The sequence below is a fragment of the Chiloscyllium punctatum genome, chromosome 35 (assembly GCF_047496795.1).
Source record: "Chiloscyllium punctatum isolate Juve2018m chromosome 35, sChiPun1.3, whole genome shotgun sequence".
Taxonomy (NCBI): domain Eukaryota; kingdom Metazoa; phylum Chordata; class Chondrichthyes; order Orectolobiformes; family Hemiscylliidae; genus Chiloscyllium; species Chiloscyllium punctatum.
Window position 1 is genome coordinate 17219330 of NC_092773.1, and position 27380 is coordinate 17246709.

Genomic DNA, 27380 nt, shown 5'->3' on the forward strand with positions numbered 1-27380 from the left:
TTCTGGCTAAATGCAGACTTGGAACAGGTGGAATTGTGGTCTTTGGAAATGATTTCCTGTACCATTTTAATCTTCCTATTTATCTATTCCCAAACAGTTGGAAAACACTTGTGCACAATTTAGAATAGTGGGGCAGAATTTTCTGGGTTTCATCTTTTGGCTCACAAAGAGGTGTCACATGAAAGCAAAGAGGATAAAAGCTGCTGGTAATCTTGTGTTATTTTTGCTGAATTGTGTTGCTCATGGTGTATTGAGGTTTTTCTTGTATTTTTCAGGAATGTGAAAATGATCCTTGTTGTGAGGCCTCAACCTGTAAACTCAAGTATGGAGCACAATGTGCTTTTGGCATTTGTTGCAAAAAATGTAAGGTAGGCATAACTGATCAGTGTGACTAATTGTATTCCATTTGACAAGGCAAAAGATTATGAGAAATGTTTCAAGTCAGAGTAAATTAGTATGATAGGCAAAGCAAATATGATATCAGCATAATAATTTGACATTTGGTTTGCTGCAAATGTAAAGAGTATGACTTAGCAGCATGCAAAGGATGATGAAATTGATGGAATCACTTCCTGTCTGACTGAAGATTATATTGTTACCTAGGCTGTTTCAGAGAAGAAAAGTTAGAATACAATGATTTCCATTCGTTAATAATGCAGAACTGCTTCAATTGACATCAAATTTGAGATGGCAAAAGTGAAGACTGCAGAGGTTGGAGATTAGAGTTGAGAGTGTGGTGCTGGAAAAGCACAACAGATCAGGCAGCATCCAAGGAGCAGGAAAATCGACGTTTTGGGCAAAAGCCCTTCATTAGGAATCCTGATGAAGGGCATTTGCCTGAAACGTTGATTTTCCTGTGCATCGGATGCTGCCTGACCTGCTGTGCTTTTCCAGCACCACACTCTCAAATCAAATTTGAGATGTCAAAAGAACAAGAGTCAAATAGGAGATTGGAATTCACTGGTGAAAAAGTGGTGGGAACATACTTAAACAAATAGTTTGGTCTATGTGGCTTTCTGATCATCCCACATTGCTTTAGAACTAATGAAAAGCTTTTAAACCACAAGGGTTATGTTGGCAAATTTATGAACAGCAATATTCCAGAAAACAGTGGTGTTGATTGAAAAATAAACTTTCCAAAAGAATAATTTGTTGTTGAAAAATTTATTCATTGAAGAATTAACTCTTCCCAAAACAGTGCTTCAATATCTGCAGAGAATATCACAGCTGTAGATAAGCACTTCTGATAATGCAGCACTCTCAGTTGAGCTCGCTCAGTTTGACACTTTCAATTATTTACTGTCCAAAGTCAGGCCTGAAAATCTAATTTTCTGACTTGCTGTCACTGAATGGAGCTGAGACGGGTGATATCTGAAGTCACAGATGCTGGTTGGAGTGAAATGATTAATAGTAGGCACACACTTGATGGTGGAGAAAGCAATGGGTCAAACTGGTTATTCGGTTGGAAAGAAGTAACATGGCTAAAAGCAGAAATTGGTATTTTCATCAACTTGACATTGGTCAACTATCTATCCACAGTCACTCTTTGCAGTCATTGAATTTACAATCCAGTATCTCATTCTAACACAACGGCTCCGTTAGTCATTATTTGCATCTGTGTATCAATACTCTTGAAATTGTTTTAAAAATTGAAAACATGAGTGAAGAATATTTCATGTTATTTAGTTACAAAGTTATTTCAATGTAAATCTGAGGTCATTCCAAACTCTTGTCTTCATGTTCTAACTCATATTCAGTCCATTTAACTCAAACTCCTCTACTCACTGATGACATTTTTGACTGGCTAAACAAAGCCCTGATGTTTGAAATTCTCATCCTTCTTTCCAAACACCTCCTCCACATTCTTTTCTGTATCTATAACTTTGTTCAGCTCTTGAAATTCTCCAAGGTGGCTGCTCTCTTCCCGATTTTAATTGCTCCACAATTGCTAACCACATCTTCAGCTGCAAAGTCTCTAAATTATGGAATTCCCTCTCGAAACACACTGTTTCCTTCTTTAAAACCCTCCTTCATGTATTTGGCAATGCTTTTGGTCATCTGTCATTATATCTCCTCAGGCAACAGTCAAATTGGTTTGCTAACACTCCTGTGGAGCACCTTGTGAAGTCACAAAGTTGTCTGACAACTAATAATAATTATTTTGGGGAAAAGGAAAGAAATGATTTTAACAATCTATTTCAAATTCTATCTTGTGACTGTTGGAAGTGGACATATCATTGGTACTGGGTAGCAACACCGTGCATGACTGAGCTTTACCAGCCAATTTTGTATGTTCATCTCTTCCTCCATGCTTTCCTCACCCTCACCACCCATGCCACAACAGTTCCGTGCAGCTGGAACAGTGTGTCGAGCATCTACAAGTGAATGTGACCTCCCAGAGTACTGCAATGGAACAAGTCAAATTTGCCAAGCTGATGTATTTGTGCAGGATGGACACCCTTGCAATCGCAACAATTCATACTGCTACAATGGAGCATGTCAGAGTTATGATGCCCAGTGCGTAAATTTATTTGGACAAAGTAAGTCACCACTGAGTCTCTTGTATCACGGCTTTAAAAGCATAGTTCACAAAAAGATTAAAATTGCTTTAAGAAATGCAGAAAAATTATTTTTAGAGCCCTGTGATAAGAAATTCAGCTTGATAACAGTTGGCACTTTTTTTTCAAAATCTAATTCATCCACTTTCCACCATCAACTTGTGTGTTATTCTTAGATTTTTTTTCCAAGTGGTGATGCAGAGCATTGAAATATTTCCATGTATTCAGAACTGTATACTTCTGAAAGGGGAATGTAAATATGAAGATGTTCCCCTTGAATTGTCTTGCTTACTAGAAGAGGGGACTGAGCTAGAGATGCCATTTAAATCCACTTTTGAGTTACTGTAGTTCTTTGTGAAGGTAGCATGTTTCCCAGCCACCATCCTGAGATATCCTCAGCGGTACATACTTAGTTCTGCTGATTCAGGCTAAATGCAGTTCAGAGTTTCTACAGCAAACAGTAACATTAACTTGAGGTTAATTATTTTCATGACTTGATAACTTTTTTTTGTTATGACAATCTCACTGAAAATACTTCCCTACATTGAATAGTCCTCCTGGTTATTTTCATTCTGAAAGTTGTGGGAAATAAATGTCTGTGAGGAGTGTAGGAGATGATTTATTTGTATTTTTTTTCCATCTATTTTTTCTTAACTTCCAGATGCAAAATCTGCTCCACATACTTGTTTCCAAGAAGTGAATTCTAAAGGTGACCGGTTTGGAAACTGTGGTTCCAGTGGTGCTGGGTACAAGAAATGTGAGATCAGGTACCTTTTCTTATTTTAACTTTATGCCTGTGTAGTTTAAAATCTTGGCTGGTATGTGCCAACAGGTTTGGTCCAAAGACTGGGGTACCAAGCATACAAACTCTGGTGAATGGATTGTTGAAGGACCAGCATGTATTTGGTATTATAAAAGCTAATTATTGTTTCCTTCAAATATATAAATATTTGTGAATGTTGTGATGTTTGACCAGGATCATTGTTGAATTTGGGGTTGAGTGGATCTAGTCCAGTAGTTTCCAAGTTGTGGTAATTACCCAGGGAAATGTCTGAGATGCGAACAGGAGCAATCGCCCAACCATGGACTTTCTTCATTAAGTATTTAGTATCAGTCATTTCTAACATATTTTATGACATTAAAATGTTTGCAGAATCAAGTATTTTGTTACTGAAAGATATACAAATTACAACACTGATGTCACCATTTCTGTGTTTATAATCACCCTCGACTCAATTTGTTGTACATTTAAAGCCTGATTTATAAACCTAATATGATTGAGTTCGGGATCAAGTTGGGTTTCCCAGTCGGTTGTACATATTACGCTCTAACTATTGATACGGAACTGTTGTAAATGCTGTAATGTTTATAAAGTAGAAGGCTGTGGTTGCTCTAAAGATACCTGTAAATGGTGCATAGAGTGCACGTGTGCTCAAAGAAAGCACTGCCATTAGTTCGTGATGAAAAGCAGCAGCAAGTCTCAACATGGCACTGCTGTGTGTAGAGTTGGAAAAACTCAAATCTTGGAATTAACTTTCTAAAAACTCATTCATGAAAAGGACAAGAGGAGATTGGCAGCACTTGTGGTGCAGGATACTCTCCCCCCACTCCTAGCACTAACGTTTGCCTCATATTAGTGGTGATGTTGCCATCAGGATACACACAGGCACTTCCTGTTGCAGCATGTTCTCTTGTGGCAAGCTGATGTAATGGAATCATTTCGTCATTATAAATAATCATTCTATAAATTAAATCACGTTGTTCAGGATCTAAGCATCTGTGGACATGGAAGACAGTATGCAATAACTCGTGTTTTAATATCTCTGTCCAAAGTCAAAATAAAAGTATAGTTTAAAACTGAATTTCAAATGAAAAGGAGAATGACAAATTCTATATAAACAGAAAGTGCAGGAAAAACAGAGCAGATCTTCGGAACAGTTATACTCCACTCAACATTAACTCTGTTCCTCTCTCCACAACTGCTGGTTGGCCTCCTGGGTGTCTCTACTGCTTTCTGTTATTTCAGATTTCCAGAATTGCAAGAAGGAGACAGTGAGTATATGGACATGATGCTAGGTCTGTGACAGGAGACAGGGAGTAGTCGTGTATATTTGTTCCTTTGTGGACAGGAAGATAATAGAATGAATTTCTTTGGTGGTGGTACTTAAACCACTGCTTTTATGGAGCTTGGTTTATTACCTAGCCTTGGGTGTGCAGTTATTGGTTTCAGAGCTGTGTTGCTCTAAGAGCTGAATATGCTAACAATCAAGAACGAGATGAAACCACATGACAAATGAGCACATGCAGTCCAGAAGAAGGAAACTACAGTCTGGATGCCTATATTGGTATCTGCAGCTGCAGGTTATACTCTGAGCTGTTAAATAAATCTGGATGAGTTTTTTGAGTAAATTAAATCAAGGCTGTTTAATTTGTGTTATGTATGCAACTACAAGAAATGGGACAACTTGATCAATTTTGGAGATTTTCTTCAAAAAACAGCAGCTGAAATAAACTTCAAAACTACAGGAGAAAGCAGTGCAGCAGTTATATTGAAAAATAAAACACTAGAGGAACTGAGAATACTTTATTTGTGAGCCTCTTTGATCACAGAGTTTATTGCAAATTGCATTGTTGGAGGTGCAAGGCAATTTACTATTTTGAGGGCACTTCCTGCGAAAATAGAAAAATATTTGGGAGGGGAAAAAAAAGAAGCTAATATCGCATAGGAATACACCACAGGAATAGTTGATTGTATGGTTTAATCCTGGTTCCTGCCACTTCACCATATCTGAAGAGATGGACATGCAGAAGCAGTTTATGCAGACAAGTGTGACCTGAGAGATTTGATTGGAAGATAGAGGAGAGGTAAATTTATTTGAAAGGATAAAGTTACAAATGAGATGCAAAGGTTCGAGCTAGGGACAGTCGAAAGGGAGCATCAGTTTGTGAAAGTGGCAGGCAGTGTGTAGCATAACTAATGAGGCATATGTGATCTTAGGTTTTATAATTCAAGGCAATGAATATAAAAGCCAAGGAAATTATGGTGAAACTTTAAAAACACTGTTTCAGCCTCAACTGGACCACTGCGTCCAATTCTGGGCCCAATACTTTATGAAGGCTGCTGAAGATTTTAGAGAATACCAAAATGACTCCTGAGAATGGTTTCAGGGATGAGGTACTTCAGTGATGTAGATAGATTAGAGAACCTTCAGGATGAGAGGAGACTTGATCAAGGTGTTGAGAATCAGGAAGGATTCAGACAGCATAGACTTGGAGAAACTGTTCCTGATGGCAGAAAGATTGAGAAACAGATGTTTTATGCTATATACGATGCCATGGTATACCTGGCAAAACGTCTTTCAGCCCAAGCTGTCCATGCTGTAATGCTCCATTTGAGCCTTCACTATCTTTCTTCAATGAATGTGTCATTGTAGCCCCCATACAGCCCTCCTTCAAATGCTTGCCTGGCTTCTCTTTAATTGCAGTTATAAAATTCATTTCAATCATTTACTGTGGAACTCAGTTCCCCATTTTCAACACCTCACCCCCTTCTACCACCACACTCTGGGTAAATAATCTTGTCTGAATGTTTTCCAAATTTCTTGGTGACTACCTTGGTGACAGCCTTTTGCTTTTCTTTTTCCTATAAGAGGTAACATTCTTTCTCTGTCCACTCTGTCAGCAGCCTTTCAGAATTTAAAGCCCTCTATTACATCCCCCTTATGCTTTTGTGTGGTCAGGGGGAAGAGACCCTCCCTGTTTCTTGATAAATACACATAGCAGTATCTGGTATTTGCTTTGTAAAGTTACTCTGCACCTTCCCCTCTCCAGTGCTTTTACAATATTCTTACAGCATACAGCAGGAGACTGGAACTGTGCACAGCCCTTTTTAAGTGTGTTCCAACCATGGTTCGGTAGAGGGCTCACTGCTTAGCTTGCATTTTTTATGGTCTTGCTAACCTGTGGCATTCCTTTCAGTGACTGTTGTATTTATATTTGTATGCATTGATTTAAGATGAATGCCTATTGAATCAGGGCAACATGCAGAAAAGTGTAGCAAGTGTTTGAGATGCTGAATGCAATGCCTGAGGGTTTCATGGAGGCACTGTGAGGGGCAGTGGAATGAGACAAAGTGAATTGCTTATGCAGAAATCTGGCAGTGAAACAAAGGACAGAATGGTCTTCTCTGCTTTGACCAGTATTGAATTCTGTGAGAGACAGTAAGGCATTATACAAAGATGTTAATGTGGAGGCCAACTGCCAGGGACTGAGAGAGAGTGAAGATAAATGTGAATACGATTTATACTTTGTTATTGTAAAAGTTAATAAGTGACACATCATCCTGCTGAAATTTGCCTTTTTATTAACTTGTGGGACGTGGGCATTAGTGGCTGACGAGCGTTTTATTTCCAGACTTTAGTTGCCCTTGAGAGGCAGGTGGTGAGGTGCCTTCTTGAACCACTGCATTCCACACACACACAGTTAGTGATGAAATTTCAGGGTTTTGACCCAGCAGCATGAAGGAACAATTATTTATTTTCAAGTCAGGATGGTGAATGCCATGAAGGGGAACTTGCAGGAGGTGCTGTTTCCATGTATCTGCTGCCCTTGTCCTTTTAGATGGAAGTGGTCATGGGTTTGGAAGGTACTGTGCAAAGATATTTGAAGTTCTGCAGTGCATTTTGTAGATAGTGCATACTGCTGCAAAAGAGTGTTGGTGGTGCAGGGACTGGATGCAAGTGGATGTGGTGCCAATCAAATGGGCTACTTTGTCCTCAATGGTGTCAAGCTTCTTGAGTGTTGTTGGAACTGCACTCCTCCAGGCAAGTGGGGAATATTCCATCACACTCCTGACTTGTGTCTTGTAGTTGGTGAACAGGCTTTGGGAAGTCAGGAAATGAATGACTCGATGCAGTATTCCTCGCCTCTGACCAGCTCTTGCAGCTACTGTGTTTAAGTGATGAGTCCGTTTGAGTTTCTGGTCAATAGTAACCCCAAAGATGTTACTGGTGGGGGATTCGGTGATGCTAACATCATTGAATGCCAAAGGGTAGCGATTAGATTGTTTCTTATTGGAGATGGCAATTTCCTGGCATTTGTTTGGCATGAATATTATCTATCACTTGTCAGCCCAAGCCTGGGTATTGTCCAGATCTTGCTGCGCTTGAACATGGATTACTTTAGTATCAGGGAAGTCGCGAATGATCTGAACATTGTGCAATCAGCAGTGAACATCCCCACCTCTGATTGTATGATGGAGGGAAGGTCATTAATGAAGCAGCTGGAGATGGTTAGGCCTATGACACTATCCTGGGGAGATGTCCTGGAACTGAGATGACTGAACCCTAGCAACTACATCCATCTTCCTGTATGCCAGCTATGACTTAAAGTAGCAGAGAGTTCCCCTCCTGATGCCCATTAACTCCAGTTTTGTGAGGACTCCTGGATGCCACACTTGCTCAAATGCGATCTTGATGTCAACAGCTGTCACTTTCACCTCATCTCTGCATTTCAGCTGTTTTGTCCATGTTTGAACCAAGGCTATAATGAGGACAGGAGTTGGGAGCCTCTGGCAGAACCTGGGCATCACCGAGCAGGTTATTGCTGAGCAGGTGATGCTTGATAGCATCGTTGACACCTTCCAACACTTTAATAATGATCAAGAGCAAGAAGGGGACATGAAAAGTCCTTGGTTGGTAGGATTAGGGAAAACCATAGGCTTTCTATAGGTATGTCAGGAATAAATGGATGACTAAGGTAGGTATCGGTCCAGTCAAGGATATTAGTGGGAAGTTGTGCGTGGAGGCAGAGGAGATTGGAGAGACACTAAATCAATACTTTTTGTCAGTATTCACTCAGGAACAGAACATTGTTGCGGATGTGAATATTGAGTCACAAGTGATTAGAATGGATGGCTTTGAGGTATGTAGGACAAGAAGTCCGGGGAATACTGGAAAGGGTGAAAATAGATAAGTCCCCTGGGCCTGATGGCATTTATCCTAGGATCCTCTGGGAAGCTAGGGAGGAGATAGCGGAGCCACTGGCCTTGATTTTTATGTCGTCGTTGTCTACGGGAATAGTGCCAGAAGACTGGAGGATAGTGAATGTGGTCCCCTTGTTCAAGAAGGGATAGCCCTAGTAACTATAGGCCAGTGAGTCTCACTTCTGTTGTGGGCAATGTCTTAGAGAGAATTGTAAGGGATAAGATTTATGAACATCTGGATAGGAATAATGTGATCAAGGATAGTCAGCATGATTTTGTGAAGGGCAGGTCGTGCCTCACAAATCTTATTGAGTTCTTCGAGAAGGTGACCAAGGAAGTGGACGAGGGTAAAGCAGTAGATGTGGTGTATATGGATTTTAGCAAGGCGTTCGATTAGGTACCCCATGGTAGGCTACTGCAAAAATTACGGAGGTATGGCATTGAGGGTGCATTAGAGGTTTGGATTAGGAATTGGCTGGCTGGAAGGAGACAGAGGGTAGTAGTTGATGGTAAAGGTTCATCTTGGAATACAGTTACTAGCGGGGTTCCACAAGGATCTGTTTTGGGACCATTGCTGTTTGTCATTTTTATAAATGACCTGGAGGAGGGGCTTGACGACTGGGTGAGCAAGTTTGCGAATGATTCGAAAGTCGGTGGAGTGGTGGACAGCGAAGAAGGATGTGGCAGGTTACAGCGGGATATAGATAAGCTGCAGAGCTGGGCAGAAAGGTGGCAAATGGAGTTCAATGTAGCTAAGTGTGAAGTCATTCACTTTAGTAGGAGTAATAAGAAGATGGATTACTGGGCTAAAGGTAGGCTACTTCGTAGTGTCGATGAGCAGAGGGATCTTGGTGTCCATGTACACAGATCTCTGAAAGTTGCCACCCAGGTAAATAGTGCTGTGAAGAAGGCATATGGCGTACTGGGCTTTATTGGTAGAGGAATTGAGTTCCGGAGTCCTGAGGTCATGTTGCAGTTGTATAAGACTCTGTTGCGGCCTTATCTGAAGTATTGTGTACAGTTCTGGTCGCCATACTATAGGAAGGATGTGGAGGCACTGGAACAGGTGCAGAGGAGGTTTACCAGGATGTTGCCTGGCATGGTAGGAAGATTGTATGACGAAAGGCTGAGGCACTTGGGGCTGTTCTCATTGGAGAAAAGAAGATTTAGGGGAGATTTGATAGAGGTATACAAGATGATTAGGGGTTTAGATAGGGTTGACAGTGAGAACCTTTTTCCGCGTATGGAGTCAGCTGTTACTAGGGGCCACAGCTTTAAATTAAGGGGAGGTTGGTATAGGACAGATGTTAGGGGTAGATTCTTTACTCAGCGGGTTGTGAGTTCATGGAATGCCCTGCCAGTATCAGTGGTGGACTCTCCCTCTTTATGGTCATTCAAGTGGGCATTGGATAAGCATATGGAGGTTATTGGGCTAGTGTAGGTTAGGTAGGCTTCAGTCGGCGCAACATCGAGGGCCGAAGGGCCTGTACTGCGCTGTAGTTTTCTCTGTTCTATGATCTATGATGGGCAGTAATTGGCAGTATTGGGATTTGGCCTGCTTTTTGTGTACAGGACATACCAGGGCAATTTTCGATCGTGTCGGGTAGATGCCAGTGTTGTGTCTGTACTGGAAAATTTTGGCCAGGGCAGCAGCAAGTTCTGGAGCACAAGTCTTGAGTACTATTGCTGGAATGTTGTCAGGGCTGATAGCCTTTGCAGTGACAAGTGCCTTCAATCATCTGAGAGTTGTTTAATTGAACTGTAGGTGCTAGAGATCTGACAGCTTCTTGATTTCAAATCTAACCTGGGTGGGAGCAGCTTTGACAATCCAATATTTCTTCCATGTTGTGTTATGTCTGCTTTTTGTGCTCTCGGGCCTGATGTTTGTGCTTCGGCCCTAGAGTTGAACACACAATCATTTGACTTGGAGGTGACAGTGCTACTTGTAAGCGAAAAAGCTATCACTGTGTAAAGAACCTGATCAACGTTATTGTTATGTTTACTGCTCTTTCAGTTCTGTGTAGTAGTCTACACAATAAGTAATCTCTTACACAGTAAGGGTGTTGTATTTTTCTTTATCTAGAAATTCCATGTGTGGGAAACTGCAATGTGAGAATGTAGACTCTGCACCTGTTTTTGGAATTCGACCTTCCATCATCCAGACGCCAATTGGTGGGACGACATGTTGGGGGGTTGACTTCCGCTTGGGATCAGATGTCCCGGATCCTGGCATGGTAAACCCAGGCACCCGATGTGACACTGGCAAGGTATATTTAAAACTGTTAATCTCTGGCTAGAATTGTGTTTTGGCATTGGGTGGTTTAATATTCGCTGGGTTTTTCTATGTTTTGGAGTAATGTAGAATTGGTAACTTCTGTAAGCCATGCCTCACCGAACAGAAATTGAAGAGAATTGGAGGCGTTAGTGGTGATCTTTCAGGAATCACTCGAATCAGGGAGGGGCCCCAGATGACTAGAAAATCACTAACGTGACACTCCTGTTTAAAAAGGGAGTAAGGCAAAAGACAGAAAATTACAGATCAATTAATCTAACCTCGGTCATGGGTAAGATCCTGGAATCTATGACAATGCTGCTCATTTAACAAGGTTATCCTGTCCTTGGCTTTTTTTTTCCCAGAGAGCTCGTAAAAGCTGCGATTCTGAACAGTCTAGGTTTGAAGAGTTTTAGTGCCATTTGATTATAGCTAGCAGATACTGCTTCAGGTAAAATGCTTTCAAGTTATACACTTATACAATGAAAGCGGTGTGGCCAGTTCTCCCATCGCAGCTTTACTCTGGATTGGTTTGGTTTTAGCAAGCAGTCATTCACAGCTGCTGGATCAAAAGAAGCAGGGTCTCCGCTGACCACCACCAAAGGGTGCTTATGGGGATTGTTGCAAGTATTTGGAACAACATCATTAAATTGGGATAACTTGTTGGGTTTTTGGATAGGTTAAATTATTCTCTATTACGTTCTCTATTGTTGGTGTTTCATTCGGCAGTCTTGTAAATAAATTCTATTTTGTTTATGTGGTTTGACTAGCTGCATCAGTCCAGGAATATCTGCTGAAAACCACTACCAATATTAGGGTCTGTGCTACTTTCTTGAAATGTTTTGAGGGGTCTGGCCTGGTCTAGAACAGATCCATTGTGAAGGATAAGATTTCTGAAAACTTGTAAGTGTATGGTAAATTAGGGCAAAGTCAGCGTGGTTTCATCAAGGAGAGATCATGCCTGACAAATCTGCTAGAATTCTTTGAAGAAGTAACGAGCAAATTAGACCAAGAAGAGCCAATGAATGTTATCCACCTGGACTTCAAGAAGGCTTTTGACAAGATGCTGCACTGGAGGTGACTGAGTGAGATACGTGCCCATGGTTGTCAGAGGCAAGGAGCTGGCATGGACAGAAGCTTGGCTCTCTGGCAGAAAGCAGAGAGTGGGGATAACAGGGTCCTTCTCAGGATGGCAGCCAGTGACAATTGGTGTTCCACAAGGCCCAGTGTTGGGACCACAACTTCTCAGTTTATATATTAACTATCTCGATGAAGAAACTGAGGGCAATCTGGCTAAAATTGCAGACAATACAAAGATGGGTGGAGGGACAGGTAGCATTGAGCAGATGGGGAGGCTGCAGAGGATTAGGACAGGTTAGGAGAGTGGGCAAAGAAGTGGCAGATGGAGTACAACGTGGGAAAGTGTGAGCTCATGCACTTTGGTCGGAAGAATAAAAGCATGGTCTATTTTCTAAACGGGGAGAAAATTCAGAAGTCGGAAGTGCAAAGAGACTTAGGAGTTCTAGTCCATAATTCTCTCAAGGTAAACTTGCAGGTTGGGTCAGTAGTTAGGAAGACAAATGCAATGATGGCATTTATTTTGAGAGGACTTGAATATAAAAACAGTGATGTATGTCTGAGGCTATTTAAGGCTCTGGTCAGACAATATCTGGAGTATTGTGCATAGTTTTGGGCCCTCTATCTCAGGAAGGATGTACTGGCCCTGGAGCATGTTCAGAGGAGGTTCATGAGAATGGTCCCAGGAATGGAAAAGCTTAACATATGAGGAACGTTTGAGAACTCTGGGTCTATTCTCTATAGAGTCTGGAAGAACGAGGGGGAGGGGTGATCTGATTCAAACTTTCAAAATACTGAATGGCATCAACCGAGTCGATGTTGGGAAGATATTTCCATTGGTAGGAGAGGGCATAGCCTTAGATAAAGGTAAGATCTTTTAGAATACAGATAAGGAGAGACTTCTTCAGCCAGAGAGTGGTGAATCTATGGAATTCATTGCCACAGAAGGCTGTGGGGGCCAGATCATTGAGTATATTTTAAACTGAAACAAATAAGATTTTAAGTATTAAGGGCCTCAAGGATTGTGGGGAGAAAGTGGGAAAATGGGGTGAAAAACTTTTCAGCCATGATTGAATGGTGGAGCAGACTCAATGAGCTGAATGGCCTAATTTCTGTTCCTATGTCTTACGGTCTAAACATTCCTGAAGGTGCATGAGGCTCAAAATGCAAGCTAAGAGGTGCTGTGAAAAAGCTAACAGCCTTCATGTTGGTAAATATATTTAATGCTTACTTGAAATGTTGCAATTCATTCGGTTGATTGGGATATTGTAAAATTGACAGAGAGTTGGCCGAGGTATACTAAGTGCTGAATAAGTGCAGTCATGGAGTGAGCAATGTACTGCACTTGTATAAATTTACAATTTGTTCCACCCATCTCAGAATGTCATTAAAAGGAGGCACTTAATTTCTGTTCCATTTTATGAAGCTGTGTAAAGTTGGATCATGGGTATGTTTGATGGTACTGACTCGAATTCTTCGGTCTTGTTTGGTTCTCAACAACTGACAATGTTGCTTGACTTTCAAATGAATAACTTAACTATCTGCACAACATGAGTAATCGCTATGTCTCAAATCAGTTGCTTTTGACCTCTTATTAACTTGGGTGTATCATTGCACTGTAAAGCAGATCCACTTGTAAGGTAGAGCTGCTAGCAAATTCCAGTGATACTGACTTGATAACTGTCAAGACAGGCTGTTTTGTGTTCAAAGTCACCAGCCATTTGACAGAGTTTAATGCAATGAACCCCATGCCCTGGAAATCACATTGGAGAGAGATCAGATGAACAGTTTACCTGCAAGAGTGAAATTATGTGACCCAACAAGTGCAGAAAGGATAGATACCCACAGTAGAACTGGGACTAGGACCTCATTCATTTTGAAGTGAGAATTACCAGAACTCTGGGCGTTTGCAATGATGTCTTAATTTTTATGATTTTATATAAAAAATCCAGTTATTTCAGTTTCTACATTATGGTACAACATTATTCCTTACAACATAAGTAGATAACATAGATAAGTACATGACTAAGAAATGTTTGGAGGAATCTGGGCTGAGCGCAGGCAGGTGGAGCTGGAACTAGTTTAGTTTGGAATAATGGTCAGTATGGACTGGTTGAACCGAAGAGTCTGTTTCCATGCTGTGTGACTTTATAACAATAGAACTGTTCACTTTTGGCTTTCTCATAACTGTCTTTTGGAAATAGGGTCAAGAAGTCTCCCACAGAGTTTCAGAATTAAGAGAGGGTTCTTCTGCACAAGGAAATGTTAAAAACTGTCATCTTGTAGAAATTCAACATGGATCAACATATGACTGTTAAATTTCTTACGCAAATAAATAGTTCTACTGGCATGCCAATAACATCCCATAAATGATGGTAATTTCTATGTTGTGATAGACAAAATTGTAGTCATTTCCATTTTTCAAAACAAACATTGTCAATAAATCAAAGAGCGTTAAAGGTCAGCAACATGTCTTTCATTCTTTGCTACTGAGCATTATTTTTATGTGTTTTAGATCTGCATGGATTTCAAATGTGTGGATGCATCTATCTTGAAGTATGACTGTGATGTACAGATCAAATGTAATGGCCATGGTGTAAGTAACAGCTTCTGTGTCAAATCAACTCTCTTTTTGCCAAGTGAAACAATAACTTAGCACCACATTTTTTCAATTAAGTATTTTGTCTTAGTTGAGTATGCTGTATTCAGATAAAGGAAGGCAACTTACAGCAGATGCTGGAAATCTGGAACAAACACAGAACATAATGGAAAATCTCAGCAGGCCTGGCAGCATCTGTGGAAAGAGACCGAGTTAACATTTAAAGTTGTATATGACTCCTCTTAAGAACTACTTCTAATAATAGTGACTCCTCCTAATGCAGCTTCCTCCTACACTGGGGCAACCAGGCATAGATTGGATGGCCACTTTGCAAAATATCCCTACTCCGTCTACAAAGCCTAACTATGAGCTACTGATCACCTATCATTTTAACTCTTCACTTTGTTTCCGCTCTGTTGTCAGCTTCTAATAGCGCTCATTGCAGACTTAAAGAAAATGTATCTTATCTTTTGATCAGGCCCTGCATTCCCTTGTAAGTTGAACACTTAGTTCAACAGCTGCAAAGCATCGCGCAGCTCTCTTTTTCATGTTTTATTTCTGGATGACAGTTGTTTGTAATGATTTTAATTATTCCATTTCAGAATAAAAATAATTACAACCTGAAATGTTCACTCACTTTGTCTCTCTGCAGATGCAGTCTGACCTGAGTATTTTCATCGTTATTTTGAATTCAGTTTTCCACTCTCCATCGTATTTTGCTTCTGTGTTTTGGTTATCCTGTTCCACCTCATCCACATCTCTTCTTTTTTCCCTTGGCTCATTACCATCTCCTTTTGCCTTGAATTTTTAATCACTGAATCTCTCTCCTCTTCCACCCTATCACAGATGTTTCTTTTTCCACTTAGCCTCCACCCCGTATCTGTGTGTCCTCCCTTTGGTCAAGCAAGAGTAATTTTTCATCATCGACATTAACTGCAAACTATTCCTCTGTCCATCATTGCTACCAGCCCTGCATAAAATTTCCAGCATTTCATGTTAATCTTATAATATTGAAGATGTTCCTTTTCAGGAATGAACAGTTGGCCCTTTGAAACCTGTACTTTGAAAATCAATGCTCCAGATAGCTTGAATTGTTCTGAATGCACTGCTACATTTAGTATTGTTACAAAATAATTATATATTTTATCCATATGGCCCTCTGGAATGAAATGAAATCAACTGAAAGGAATATGGTAAGTTTAGCAAAGGTAACAGAACTAATGTGCAATGTTCACCATGTCGTTGTGCATCCATAATGCTAAGATTACATGACAACTTAGAAAAACACTTAATGGTGCCTATGACAACTATTTCAACTTTCTTTGAAGTCATAGTTGCCCCTACATTGGTCAGATGATGTCGGATGTACAACTTAGAAACTGATCTCTTCTACGAAAGCCAAGTACTTCAGATTGTGAAACTATGAAATAAGAGAGAAACACTAGAAATAATCAAGAGGTATGGCAGCTCTTTGTGAAGTGAACAAAATTAAAAATCACATAACACCAGGTTATAGTCCAACAGGTTTATTTGGAAGTACTAGATTTCAGAGGACTGCTCCTTCATCAGGTAGCTGTGGAGCAGGATCATAAGACACAGAACTTATAGCACAAGACTACAGTGTCATGCAATTGAAACAATATATTGACCAAACATAAATTACAGTTAAATCTTTCATCTTTTAGAATGGATTGTAGGTTTCAGTTTGTTCATATGTAAATCCCAGAACTTCTTTTAAGTCACAATCTGGAGATAACTTAAGGTTTTATAAAAAAAGTGCCATATCAGCTCAAACTATGCATTAAAGGTGTGAAGTTAGAGTCTGCTGTATCCCAATTTTGAATCAGACTGGTGCTATTTCCAAAGTAGGAATTTACAAAATGTCACATGGATTGACTGCCTGCAGATTGTGTTTTTTGAGTAAAATAGAATGCATCTGCAAATGCAAATTCACTCCATAGACTTGTGTGTGTGTGTATGAGAGAGAGCGCAAGTGTGTTTGCATGAGAAAGTGTGTGTTTGCGTGTCTGCTTGGTTGAGTGTGATGGAGTACAAACCTATATGTGTGTGTGTGTGTGTGTGTATATATATAAATAGTGTAGTGGAGTCACCTGTAGTATGACATGAACCCAAGGTCCCAGTTGAGACCATCCTCTTGGGTACCAAACTTGACTATCAGCCTCTGCTCAGCCACTCTGTGTTGTTGCGTATCCTGAAGTCGACCTTGGAGGATGGTTACCTGAAGATTAGAGGTCGAATGTCCCTGAACACTGAAGTGTTCCCTGACTGGGAGGGAACACCCCAATCTGGCGATTGTTGCACAGTGTCCATTCATCCGTTGTTGTACTGTCTGCTTGGTCTCGGCAATGTGCCATGCCTTCGTGAAGTGAGAAATAATATTGAAATGAACTTTTTACACATGTGGGAATCTGTAACAGTGCTCCATTATGTGAGCATATTCTAGTCTGTCCTTTTTAATTTCAAGGAGATGGGTTTCAATTAATTTTGAACCTCTCTTTCGTGATGCCAATGAGGAACTGGAGCTGGAACGAATGTATTTTGAATCCAGTTCTGAATTGGCAGTGGTTCAAAAATGACTCAGCAATGTATAATTGACAAAATTACTTTCTTTCCTTCAGAAGGATAATTGGGAAGTTGAGAAGAACTGTTTCCATAATGGGTTAAGAGAGGGTGATGATAAATTTGGTGAATTACTTAGAGTAGCAGCAGTCTGAAATGTTAATCTAACATCAGTCACGGGCTGCTGAAGTAGCATGAAGCAATCCAATTGACTCCAGTTTGTATATGTGTCTGAGCTGCTGACAGAAGAGTTTATTTTTCTTCGATAATGTCACGTAACTTAATTTTAGGAATTTTATGTATTGTTCATTGATGACCTTGCATTCCTCCTATGCACATACTCATCAGTGTACCTTGGTTTTTCAGGTGTGTAACAGCAATAAGAACTGTCACTGTGATAGAGGGTGGGCACCTCCAGATTGTGCAAACACTGGCTATGGAGGAAGCATTGACAGTGGACCAACGTATGACGGTGCGTAGCTGAGAGCAATGTGACTGCTGTCTCGTCAGCAAGGGAGCAGGGTGATGAGTTGATAGGAGACAGCAAGGGGTGAACAAGGAGGCAAGCAAATCTGAATAATGATAACAGGATTATTAAGTATTCTGTGAAGACTGCAGTCCTTAAACATGATATATGCTATCTGGGCAAAATGATGTAACATTTAAAATTTTGCACATCACATAAACATTTGAGAAAAGCACATATATTGATGATGCACTTGTTAAAATATCTGCATATTGCTTTTTTTATGGAGCCAGTTAGCTTCAGGTATCATGACTGCATGTGTAGTGAGTGTGAGCCCATTAGTAGTTGTAGGATCAAACTCAGGCTCAAAATTATTTGTTTTTTGATGGTATGAAACAAAAAACTCAGGTGTCTGCTTGATTCATACTTCATCTACCATCTTTAATATCCATTACTGGCATTAGGCAGTTGCGGAGTGTCACATTCCAACATACAATGCAACAATATAACAAGTCATCTTAGCAGCATTTCCCAAACAGCTGGCCTCCAAGTTCCACACACATACATTAGAATTTCCAATGAGAATCAATCTTTTCAAGCCTGTTCACATCCAATTCAATCATGATTGTCTTCTGTTTCCATGCCATTTTCTGGCTCTATTTTCATATCCCTTGATATTTTCAATACCTGGGCATCAATCAATTTCTGTCTTGAATTCACTGGCACTGAATATTCCAATTAACATACTCAATGACTGAACCTTCATGGCTTTCACAGGTAGATAATATCAAAGATTCACCACTCTCTAACTGAGTTAATTCCTTCTTGACAATTCCTGCATTGTTATTTTAAAAGTTGAATTTTGACACTTTTTCACAGAAATGTGAATTAAGTCTCAAGAGAAAATCCTTGCACACTTCAGATTGGTATGATACAAGTTTGGATCCTATTTAGGTGCAGAATATGACTGGAATTGTAAACCTGATACTCTTAACTTTTCTCTCAAAGTTTTTCAGTGGATCTGCCAGTCCTTCAGTCCCACCGAATTCTTTGGAGAGTGTGATTTTTTTTGGACTTGCACTACTGGTATGTGATGGAACGAACCGTCTCCATCAGTATGTGGTTCTGGAAAAGAGTTATTTGAAGTCATTCACTGCCGCCAGTCTTCCTTTGTCTTCTATCTATCTCATGATTAGTGACAGAGGATACATTATTGTAGAGTGTCTACTGAAGTGGCATTTGTCTTAGATGACTGGCAAATTTAATGCATGACAGCAGTAATAAAAATATATACATCAGATATAATGACAGTTCAGGGAACTCGACTCAATTTATCTGTTTCTTCCAAAAACTGGAGTGTAGAACTCTTCAACTCCACCTACAGACTCTGTCTGACATCAGTAGAATTGCTGAAGGCAATGTAACATGAACAGTAACCACTTCACAACCATTAATTTGCAGAGAGTAATGTTTAACAAGGTAAAGTAATGTCAAGGAGCCATTGTCCCAAAAAAAACATAAGGCTGTTCACTCATTAGCGAGCGGACTGGTGGTCGTTTCACCGGAGGGTCACCAAGCTTCAAATAAAGGGTGAGGCTGAGAAGAACAGTCCTTCATATTAAGATCAGCCAGTGCAGAAATTGAACTTGCAGTACTGGCATCACTAACCAGCTGTCCAGTCAACTGAGCTCAATCGATCCCCAATGTTTACTGTGTCTAATAATATTCTTTCTCTTTTCAGATAAAGATACTACACTTCGGGATGGTCTGCTGGTGTTCTTCCTCCTAGTGGCTCCTCTGATCCTTTTGGCTGTATATGTGTTTGTGAAAAGAAATGAACTCAAAAGAAGATTCTGTCGGAAGCGAAGTTCACAAACACAGAAGTAACAAATTTACTGTTTTCCAAGTTAATGCTTTTTAAAAGTTAAAAATTCTGCTGAACTTATGAAATGAAACAGTGTCACAAAGGCTCTATGATGAAATAGATTATCAGGGAGAGAAGCTCTGTGATACTTGAAGATTTCAGACGGAGACTTTTACTTGGATCACAATGCTTCTGAGTTTTGGCTTATGAAATCAAGAGGAGCATGGGTAGGGTAAATAGATAAGGTATTTTCCCTGGGTTGGGGGAGTCCAGAACTAGAGGGCATAGGTTCAGGCTGAGAGAGGAAAAATTTAAAAGGGACCTAAAGGGCAATTTTTTCAAGCTCATGGTGGTGAGTGTCTGGAATGAGCTGCCAGAGGAAGTAGTGGAGGCTGGTACAATTGCAATATTTAACAGGCATCTGGATGGGTACATGAATAGGAAGAGTTGACAGGAAAATGGGCCAAGTGCTGGCAAAAGGGATTAGATTAATTTAGGATATCTGGTTGCCATGGATGAGTTGGACTGAAGGGTCTTCATCTGTGCTGTACATCTCTATGACTATAACTGATGTGGGTGACTGTCCTTGTCCCTTATTGTGATATAAAGTGATTAGGTTCAGGGGCTTGAAGTGTTATGAATACTGCGGTAATATGTCAATTTAGTGGTTCCTGTGTTTGAGAAAGAAAATGATTTGTTGTGTGCAGCAATTTGAAATAGTTCGGCCTGAAAGTTTACATAGAAGTTATGTTGTCAAAACTGGCAGGACAACCACCTTTGAACAGCTACAGTAATCTCTACAGATGTAATCTTACTGAACTTGGAGGGACTTGAGCTTTCAAATGAGTTTACAGATTGCCGTGGCATTTTATAATTCAGGTGATGTCAGCAAACAGCCTGCATCACTCTGTTGAATATGATCTGTAATTTTGTTGGATCATGCTCTCAGGTAATTGTTAATCTCTTTCTGTAATCCTTCATGCTGGTGGTTCATGGACTACTGCCACATTGCAGTTGGCAAATATTGGTTAGAGCATTGAATATTGGAGTTGGGGCGTCATGTTGCAGCTGTATAGGACACTGATGAGCCCACTTCTGGAATACTGCTTACAGTTAGGGTTACCCTGCGATAGGAAGGATATTAAACTGGAAAGGGTGCAGAAAATAATTACAATGTTGTTACTGGGATTGGAGGATTTGAGTCATAAGGAGACATTGGAAAGGCTGAGACTTTTTTCCCTGGAACATATGAAGTTGAGGGGTGACCTTATAAAAATTTATAAAATCATGAGGAGTATAGATAAGGTGAATAGCTAAGGTAGGGTAGGGGAGTCCAAAACTAGAGGGCATAGGTTTAAGGTGAGGAGAAAGATTTGACCTGAGAGGTAACCTTTTCACATCGAGAGTGGTGCGTATATGGAATGAACTGCCAGTGTAAGTATTAGATGCTGGTACAGCTACATTTCAGAGACATTTGGACATGCACATGCATTAGAAAGGTTTAGAAGGATATGGGCCAAATGCAGAAAAACGGACCGAGTTCAGTTTGGGAAACCTGGTTGACATGGACATGCTGGACTGAAGGGTGCTGTATGACTCCATATCCCAAGTATTTTGAATCTCATCTTGCTTTCTCTGTGACCGTGTTTAGAATTTGAACAATTTTCATAAGTGAATGATACAAATAACTTGCAAAGGATTTATAATTTCTTTTTTCACTCAGACAAATGCGCATGTTTCTTTGTTACTTGGTTTTCATATTGATTTCAGTGAACCTGAACAGACAGAGTACTTGGTACTCGCTTCCGAGAGAGTCTTCTAGAACCTCAGGCATCTCCAAATAACTTTCAGTCACCATTATAGTTTAGAGATGTAGCAATGATTGTAATGAAGGAAACACAACTTTTTTTTCCTGCACAACAGGTTCCCACAAACAGAAACATGATACGGACCTAGTTTCTTTCTTGAAAGTGGTTGAGGGATACAAGTTCATTGTGCTTCTTAAATTTATACAATTCCTCCACTTCAGGGGGTAGATATTATCTTATTTTAATGTCTCATTTGACAATGCAGCACCTCTTTGGTACTGTACTGAAATGTCAGCCTGGATCATGAGCTCAAGCCCCTGAAATGACACTTGAACCTACTACCTGCTGAAGCCACCACAGATGCACATTAAGTTGCACTGGCTTGGACAATGAATTCACAATTTAATTGGATTTCTGGACATTAAGGTTTTTCACTGGTTTTCAATCATCCTGTTTTTAAAGCAGCAAATATGACAGCAATTCACAATCTAAACTGCCACTTAAAGTGTTCAGGAGCTGTCACTGAACCATACTTTAGTTAAGATGTGAAACGATGGACCTGTTCCCATGGAACTATTGAAAGAAAGAAAGTTGTCTTTATATTCCAGTCTGTATTCCTCCATCAGTCAACACAACTAAAAAAACAAGTAACTGGCCATTACATCCTATTTCCTATTTGGATGATGTGTGGATTTCACATGTAATCAGTTGTAAAATAGTGGATGTGTTAAGTTGTTACATAAATGTGCACATACTCCTTATAGTATTTTATTGACACGCTAATGCATGGGCATTGTTGAATTCTGATGCACATCAATTTGTAACCTTGCATTGATCATATATGGACTCTGGATGAGGAAAGAATTTTTTGCTAAAGAACGTGATTGTGCAGATTACTGGAAAGAAAATTGTGTTGTTTTGTCACATCTGTTCTGCTTCAATTAGGTCTGAAAACAGAGCTCAACCAAGAAATGCCTCAAGTAACTCAGCAAAAGAAGGGGTGAGTAGTGGTTCCTGAAAGTCAGTGTTTGAGCAGCAATCTAGTCCAAGTATTGCAACAAATTTTAGCAATCGCTTTACAGGCTGATAATGTTGAGAAAGATATTTGGAATTCTAGTGATTGACCGGAAGAATCACACATAAGAACATTTCAAGTTTTAAAAGTTTACAAATTAACCAAGAACCACATTGTCTGAATATTATTCACTAAATAACTTATGCTCTAAACTACATCAAAGAGTCCCTCATTCCGCTTGTAAAACAATGGAAAGCCACCCCCCCTCCCAAATATGGTCATACTTAACCTTGTTCCTTGATTGGACCATGCAAAGCATCTATCAGTTGGTTTTAACCCTTTTCTAGTCAGCTGACTTCTACTTTCCCCAGCAGATTGTCACACTTGAGTGCTGAACTGGAGACCTCTCCCTCTTGTGAAAGATAGGCATATTTTCCAACTTTTTTAAAGCCCTCATGAACTTGGTCTCTTAAGTTTGTGTGTGAGCATCCACTGACATCCTTGCAATGTGCACAAAAGAGACATGCTGCCCCTATCTCTCTGCTCTTTTCATTCCTCTCTCTCAGGCTGTTAGAATCTGACCCTGTCTGTGAGTTTCAGCAAGTTAGTTCAGGGAAATGTGCAACTCAATCTTTCCAGCGGGGCATACCCTTCTCAGAAACCAAACCTATGATAATGTGAAACAAGTGGGGCTTGCATCGAGGTGGAAATGCTAGTTTGCTCCCCTGTAGACTTCCCTGTAGAATCTATCTTGGAAGTAAATAGACAAGTAGTTACACATTATGTTTAATGTTTAACTACTCACAAAACCAGACATTGCTAACATCACCCATGGACATATAGACTGTCAGTCTATCCGTCGTCAACATAACCGCTCACGTGTGGATATCTTAAGCTCTCTTTCCCTAAAACATGGATATCGTTTACCTTGTCAGTAGAATTCAAAACAGCCTAAATTCAAGACTCATTCACAAAACACAAAAATCTTGCCAACTTAATATTTGTAGCAATGCCTAAAAGTCCATGTTAATTCACAACAGTGGTTTACTTCTGAGGTGAGAAGCAAGGCTTGCCGAGTTAATATATTTTTCTATCTGTCTGTTTCCACATTCAGTGTGTTTTTGTTGATAATACAGATGTCGATAAGTTTGCACTTGGCTTTATTATCATAAGATATCAGAGCAAAAATTATGCCATTTGGCATTCAAGTCTGCTTCACCATTCATCATCATCATTGATTGATAGGTTTTCCAACCCCATTTTCCTGCTTTCTTCCCATAACCTTTGATCCCCTTGGCAATCAAGAACTTATCTATCTTTGTTTTAAATATATTCAATGACCAGGCCTCCACAGCCTTCTGTGGCAATCAATTCCATAGATTCATCACTCTCTGGTTAAACAAGTTTCTCCTCATCTCCATTCTAAGAAATCTTTTCTTTACTCAAATGCTATGCCCTCTGGTCCTCAACTCTCCTGCCAATGGAAATATCTTCCCAATGTCCACTCTTTCCAGGCCATTCAGTATTCTGAAACTTTGAATTAGATCCTCCTTCATCCTTCTAAACTCCATTGTGTGTCATCCGAGTCCTCAAACGTTCCTCATATGTTAAGCCTTTCATTCTTGAGATCATTCTTGTGAACCTCCTCTTGACCAGTTCCAAGGCCAATACATCTTTTCTGCATTTAGGGTATTGCTCACAATACTCTAAATGCAGTCTGACCAGAGCCTCAAAAGCCTTAGACGTACATCCCTGCTTTTATATTCCAGTCCCCTCGAGTCAGTCGAGAGGATTGGAATACAAATATTATATTTGCCTTCATAACAACTCAACTTGCAAGTTTACCTTAACAGAAACTGGTCTAGGACTCCCAAGTCCCTTTGCACATTAGACCTCGGAATTTTCTCCTCGTTTCGAAAATAGTCCATGCTTCGATTTTCCCTACCGAAGTGCATAACCTCACACTTTCCCACATTTGTATTTCATCTGCCATTTCCTTGCCCATTCTGCTAACCTGTCTAATCCCCATGCTCTGCCTTCTGCCAGACAGCTAAGCTTCTATCCATGCTAGTGCATTGCCTTTAATACCATGGGCCCTTACCATGCTCAGCTGATTCCTGTGTGGTACCTTATTAAAGGCTTTTTGGAAGTCCAGATAGATAACATCCATCGGCTCTCCTTGGTCTAACCTGCTTGTTACAGAGACCTCCCCATGTTGACTTAGCCCTATTTTACCATGCACTTCAAAGTATTCAGAAATCTCATCCTTTGCAATGAACTCCAATATCTTACCAAAGGCTGAGGTCAGGCTATTTGGCCTATCATTTCCTGTCTTTGCCTTGCTCCCTTCTTACATTAGTGATTTTCCAGTCCTCTGGGACCCTCCCTGACTCCAGTGATACCTGAAAGGTCAATACCAAAGCCACCTGTCTCCTTCAGAACTCCCAGGGTATAGCCCATCTGGTCAGATAATTTATCCACTTTCAGACCTTTCAGTTTTTCTTGCATCTTCTCCTTGGTGATGGGTACCGTACTCATCTCTGCCCACCCCCCCTACCCTTCACCAGATTACATGCTTTCTCTTTTTTGCTTTTATGCTAACCCTGACTTCCCACGTAAGCCATGGTTGCCTCATCCTCCCTTTAATATGCTTTATCCTTCGTATCATTTTTTGTTGTGTCTCTCAAATTAATCCAAGAAACTTGTGCCATTGCTGTTCCACTGCCTTTCCTGCTGGGCTCCTCTCCCAGATGATTATAGTCAGTTTGTCCCTCATGCCTCTGTAGTTGTCTTTATTCAACTGTACTACCATTTATTGAATTGAATTGATTTTCACATGTACTGAGGCACAGTGCAAAGCTTTGTTTTGCAAGCAACACAGGCAAATCAAATAGCTAAGTAACATAGATAGTAAATAATAGGTAAACAGTGGCAAAAACAAAAACACAGGTACAGGTGAGAGTTTGTGAGTCCATTCAGTATTCTAACAATAGTAGAGTAGAAACTGTTATGAAACTGGCTTGTGCGTGTGTTCAGGCTTCTGTACTTTCTCCCTGATGGTAGAGGTAGTAGAAAAACATTGCCAGGGTGGGATGGATCTTTGAGAATGCTGCCAGCCTTTCCTTGACAGTGGGCCTGGTAAATGGATTCTGTAGATGGAAGGTTGGCTTTTGTGATTGTCCAGGCCGAGTTCACCACTCTCTGTTACTATTTCCGATCTTGAATGGTCCAGTTGCCATACCACACACTCCACTTGTTCCACCTCTCTGCTGTTAAAGTGTAGGGGGGGCATGAGTAACATACCGCCAAAAATCAATTATGAGTTCCTTGGTTTTGCCGGCATTGAGAGCTAGCTCGTTCTCCGTGCACAATTTTTTCCAGGTCTTCCACCTCCCGTCTGGAATCTGTTTCGTCGCCGTCTGAGATTGACCACCTGTAGTGGTGTCATCAACGAACTTGTAAATGGCATTAGTCTGGTATTTGGCGACACAGTGAGTACAGTGGCGACAGGTATACAGTGAGTACAGTAGGGGGTTGAGTACGCACTCCTGGGGGGCTCCAGTGTTGAGTGTTAGTGAGGATGAAATATTGTCCCTAATCTTCACTGATTGTGGCCTGTGCCTCAGGAAACTGGGGATCCAGTTGCAGAAAGTGGGGCTTAGTCCGAGATTACTAAGTTTAGTAATCAGTCTCGAGGGGATAATAGTGTTAAAGACTGAACTGCAGTCAATGAGTAGGATTCTTAGGTAGCTGTTCTTGATATCAATATCTTCTAGGGAGGATTGGTTCTGTTGGTCCGACAGGCAAATCGGAGTGCGTCATGAGTAGTGGGGAGGCTGGAGTTGATAAATGCCATGACCATTATGTCGGATTCTATCTTCTCCCTCTTCAACTGCAGAGTAAATTCTATCATATTATGGTCACTGCTTCCTCAGGGTCCCTTCATCTTAAACTCCCTTATCAAGTCTGCTTCATTGCACAACAGTAAATCCAGAATTGTCTGTTCCCTTGTGAGGTCCACCACAAGCTGCTCCAAAAAGCTATCTCACATTTCTTTTCATGGGATCCACTCCTGACCTGGTTTTCTCAGTGCACCTGCATATTGGAATCCCCCATGCTCACTGTGACCTTACCTTTCTTACATGCCTTTTCTATCTCTTGGTGTATCTTACGCCCTAAATCCTGACTCCTGTTTGGAGGTCTGTAAATAACTCCCATTATGGTTTTCTTACGTTTGCAGTTCCTCAACTCTACCCACACAGATTCTACATTGTCTGACTCTATTTTGTTTATTGCTATTGATTTAATTTAGTTTTTTACTAACAAGGCAATTCCACCTCCTCTGCCCACCTGCCTGTATTTTCAATTAGGATGTTTAGCTCCCAGCCCTGATCCTCTTGCAGCTGCATCTCCATGATGCCCACCACATCATACCTGCCAATTTCGATCTGCACCACAAGCTCATTTACTTTATTTCATATACTGTGTGCATTCAAATATTCAGGCTTTACTCAGACTTTAAGTCCTGTATTGACCGTCCCCCTTCTCATTGTTATTCGTTTATCCAGTGTAGTTGAAGTTTGATTCCTAACCCTTTCCAAAACACTCTGTACTATTTTGTGTGCTGGAGACTTTAATAATCTCTTCTGTGTTATCCTTCCTTTTCATATTTTTCAATGCAGTTAAATAAACTTCCACAGATATTAACTTGCAGCTCTGCTTCCCATTGGTCATTATACATTAAATATCTTGGAGCTTCACCACCAACACCAGCACCACCGACCCCAATCCGCGATCCCCGTGTGACTTCCAAGTTTAAAGTCCTGTTGGCCACCCTATTTATCCTTTTCACTCGAACACTGGTCCCAGCTTACTTCAGGTGGAGGCTGTCCTAATGGTACAGATCTCTCCTGTTCCAATTCTGATACCAGTGCCCTGTGAAAAGGAAATCCGCTTTCTCGCACCACTCTTTTAGCTACATATTTACTTCCCTTATTCTCACATCCTTATGCCCATTTGCATTTGGCTTGAGCAGTAATCCAGACATATTACCCTTGAGGACCTGTTCTTTAATTTGATTCCTAGTTCCTGATAATGCCAAAACAGGTCGTCTTTCCTAGCCTTGATTGTGTTGTTTGTCCTGATGTGGACTTGTGGA

General features: G+C 40.5%; 1 protein-coding gene across 2 annotated transcripts in view; it reads left to right on the forward strand.

Moving 5' to 3' along the window:
- Nucleotides 1-27380, forward strand: part of LOC140459710 (disintegrin and metalloproteinase domain-containing protein 9-like) — a 127850-nt gene that overhangs the window by 83286 nt on the left and 17184 nt on the right. For both annotated transcript variants that reach the window (XM_072554146.1, XM_072554147.1), the window contains exons 13-20: nt 276-368; nt 2345-2540; nt 3220-3325; nt 10625-10808; nt 14406-14486; nt 17436-17541; nt 19277-19418; nt 22153-22207. In XM_072554146.1, coding sequence (XP_072410247.1) covers nt 276-368; nt 2345-2540; nt 3220-3325; nt 10625-10808; nt 14406-14486; nt 17436-17541; nt 19277-19418; nt 22153-22207 — 963 coding nt within the window. The remainder of the gene's footprint in view (nt 1-275; nt 369-2344; nt 2541-3219; nt 3326-10624; nt 10809-14405; nt 14487-17435; nt 17542-19276; nt 19419-22152; nt 22208-27380) is intronic.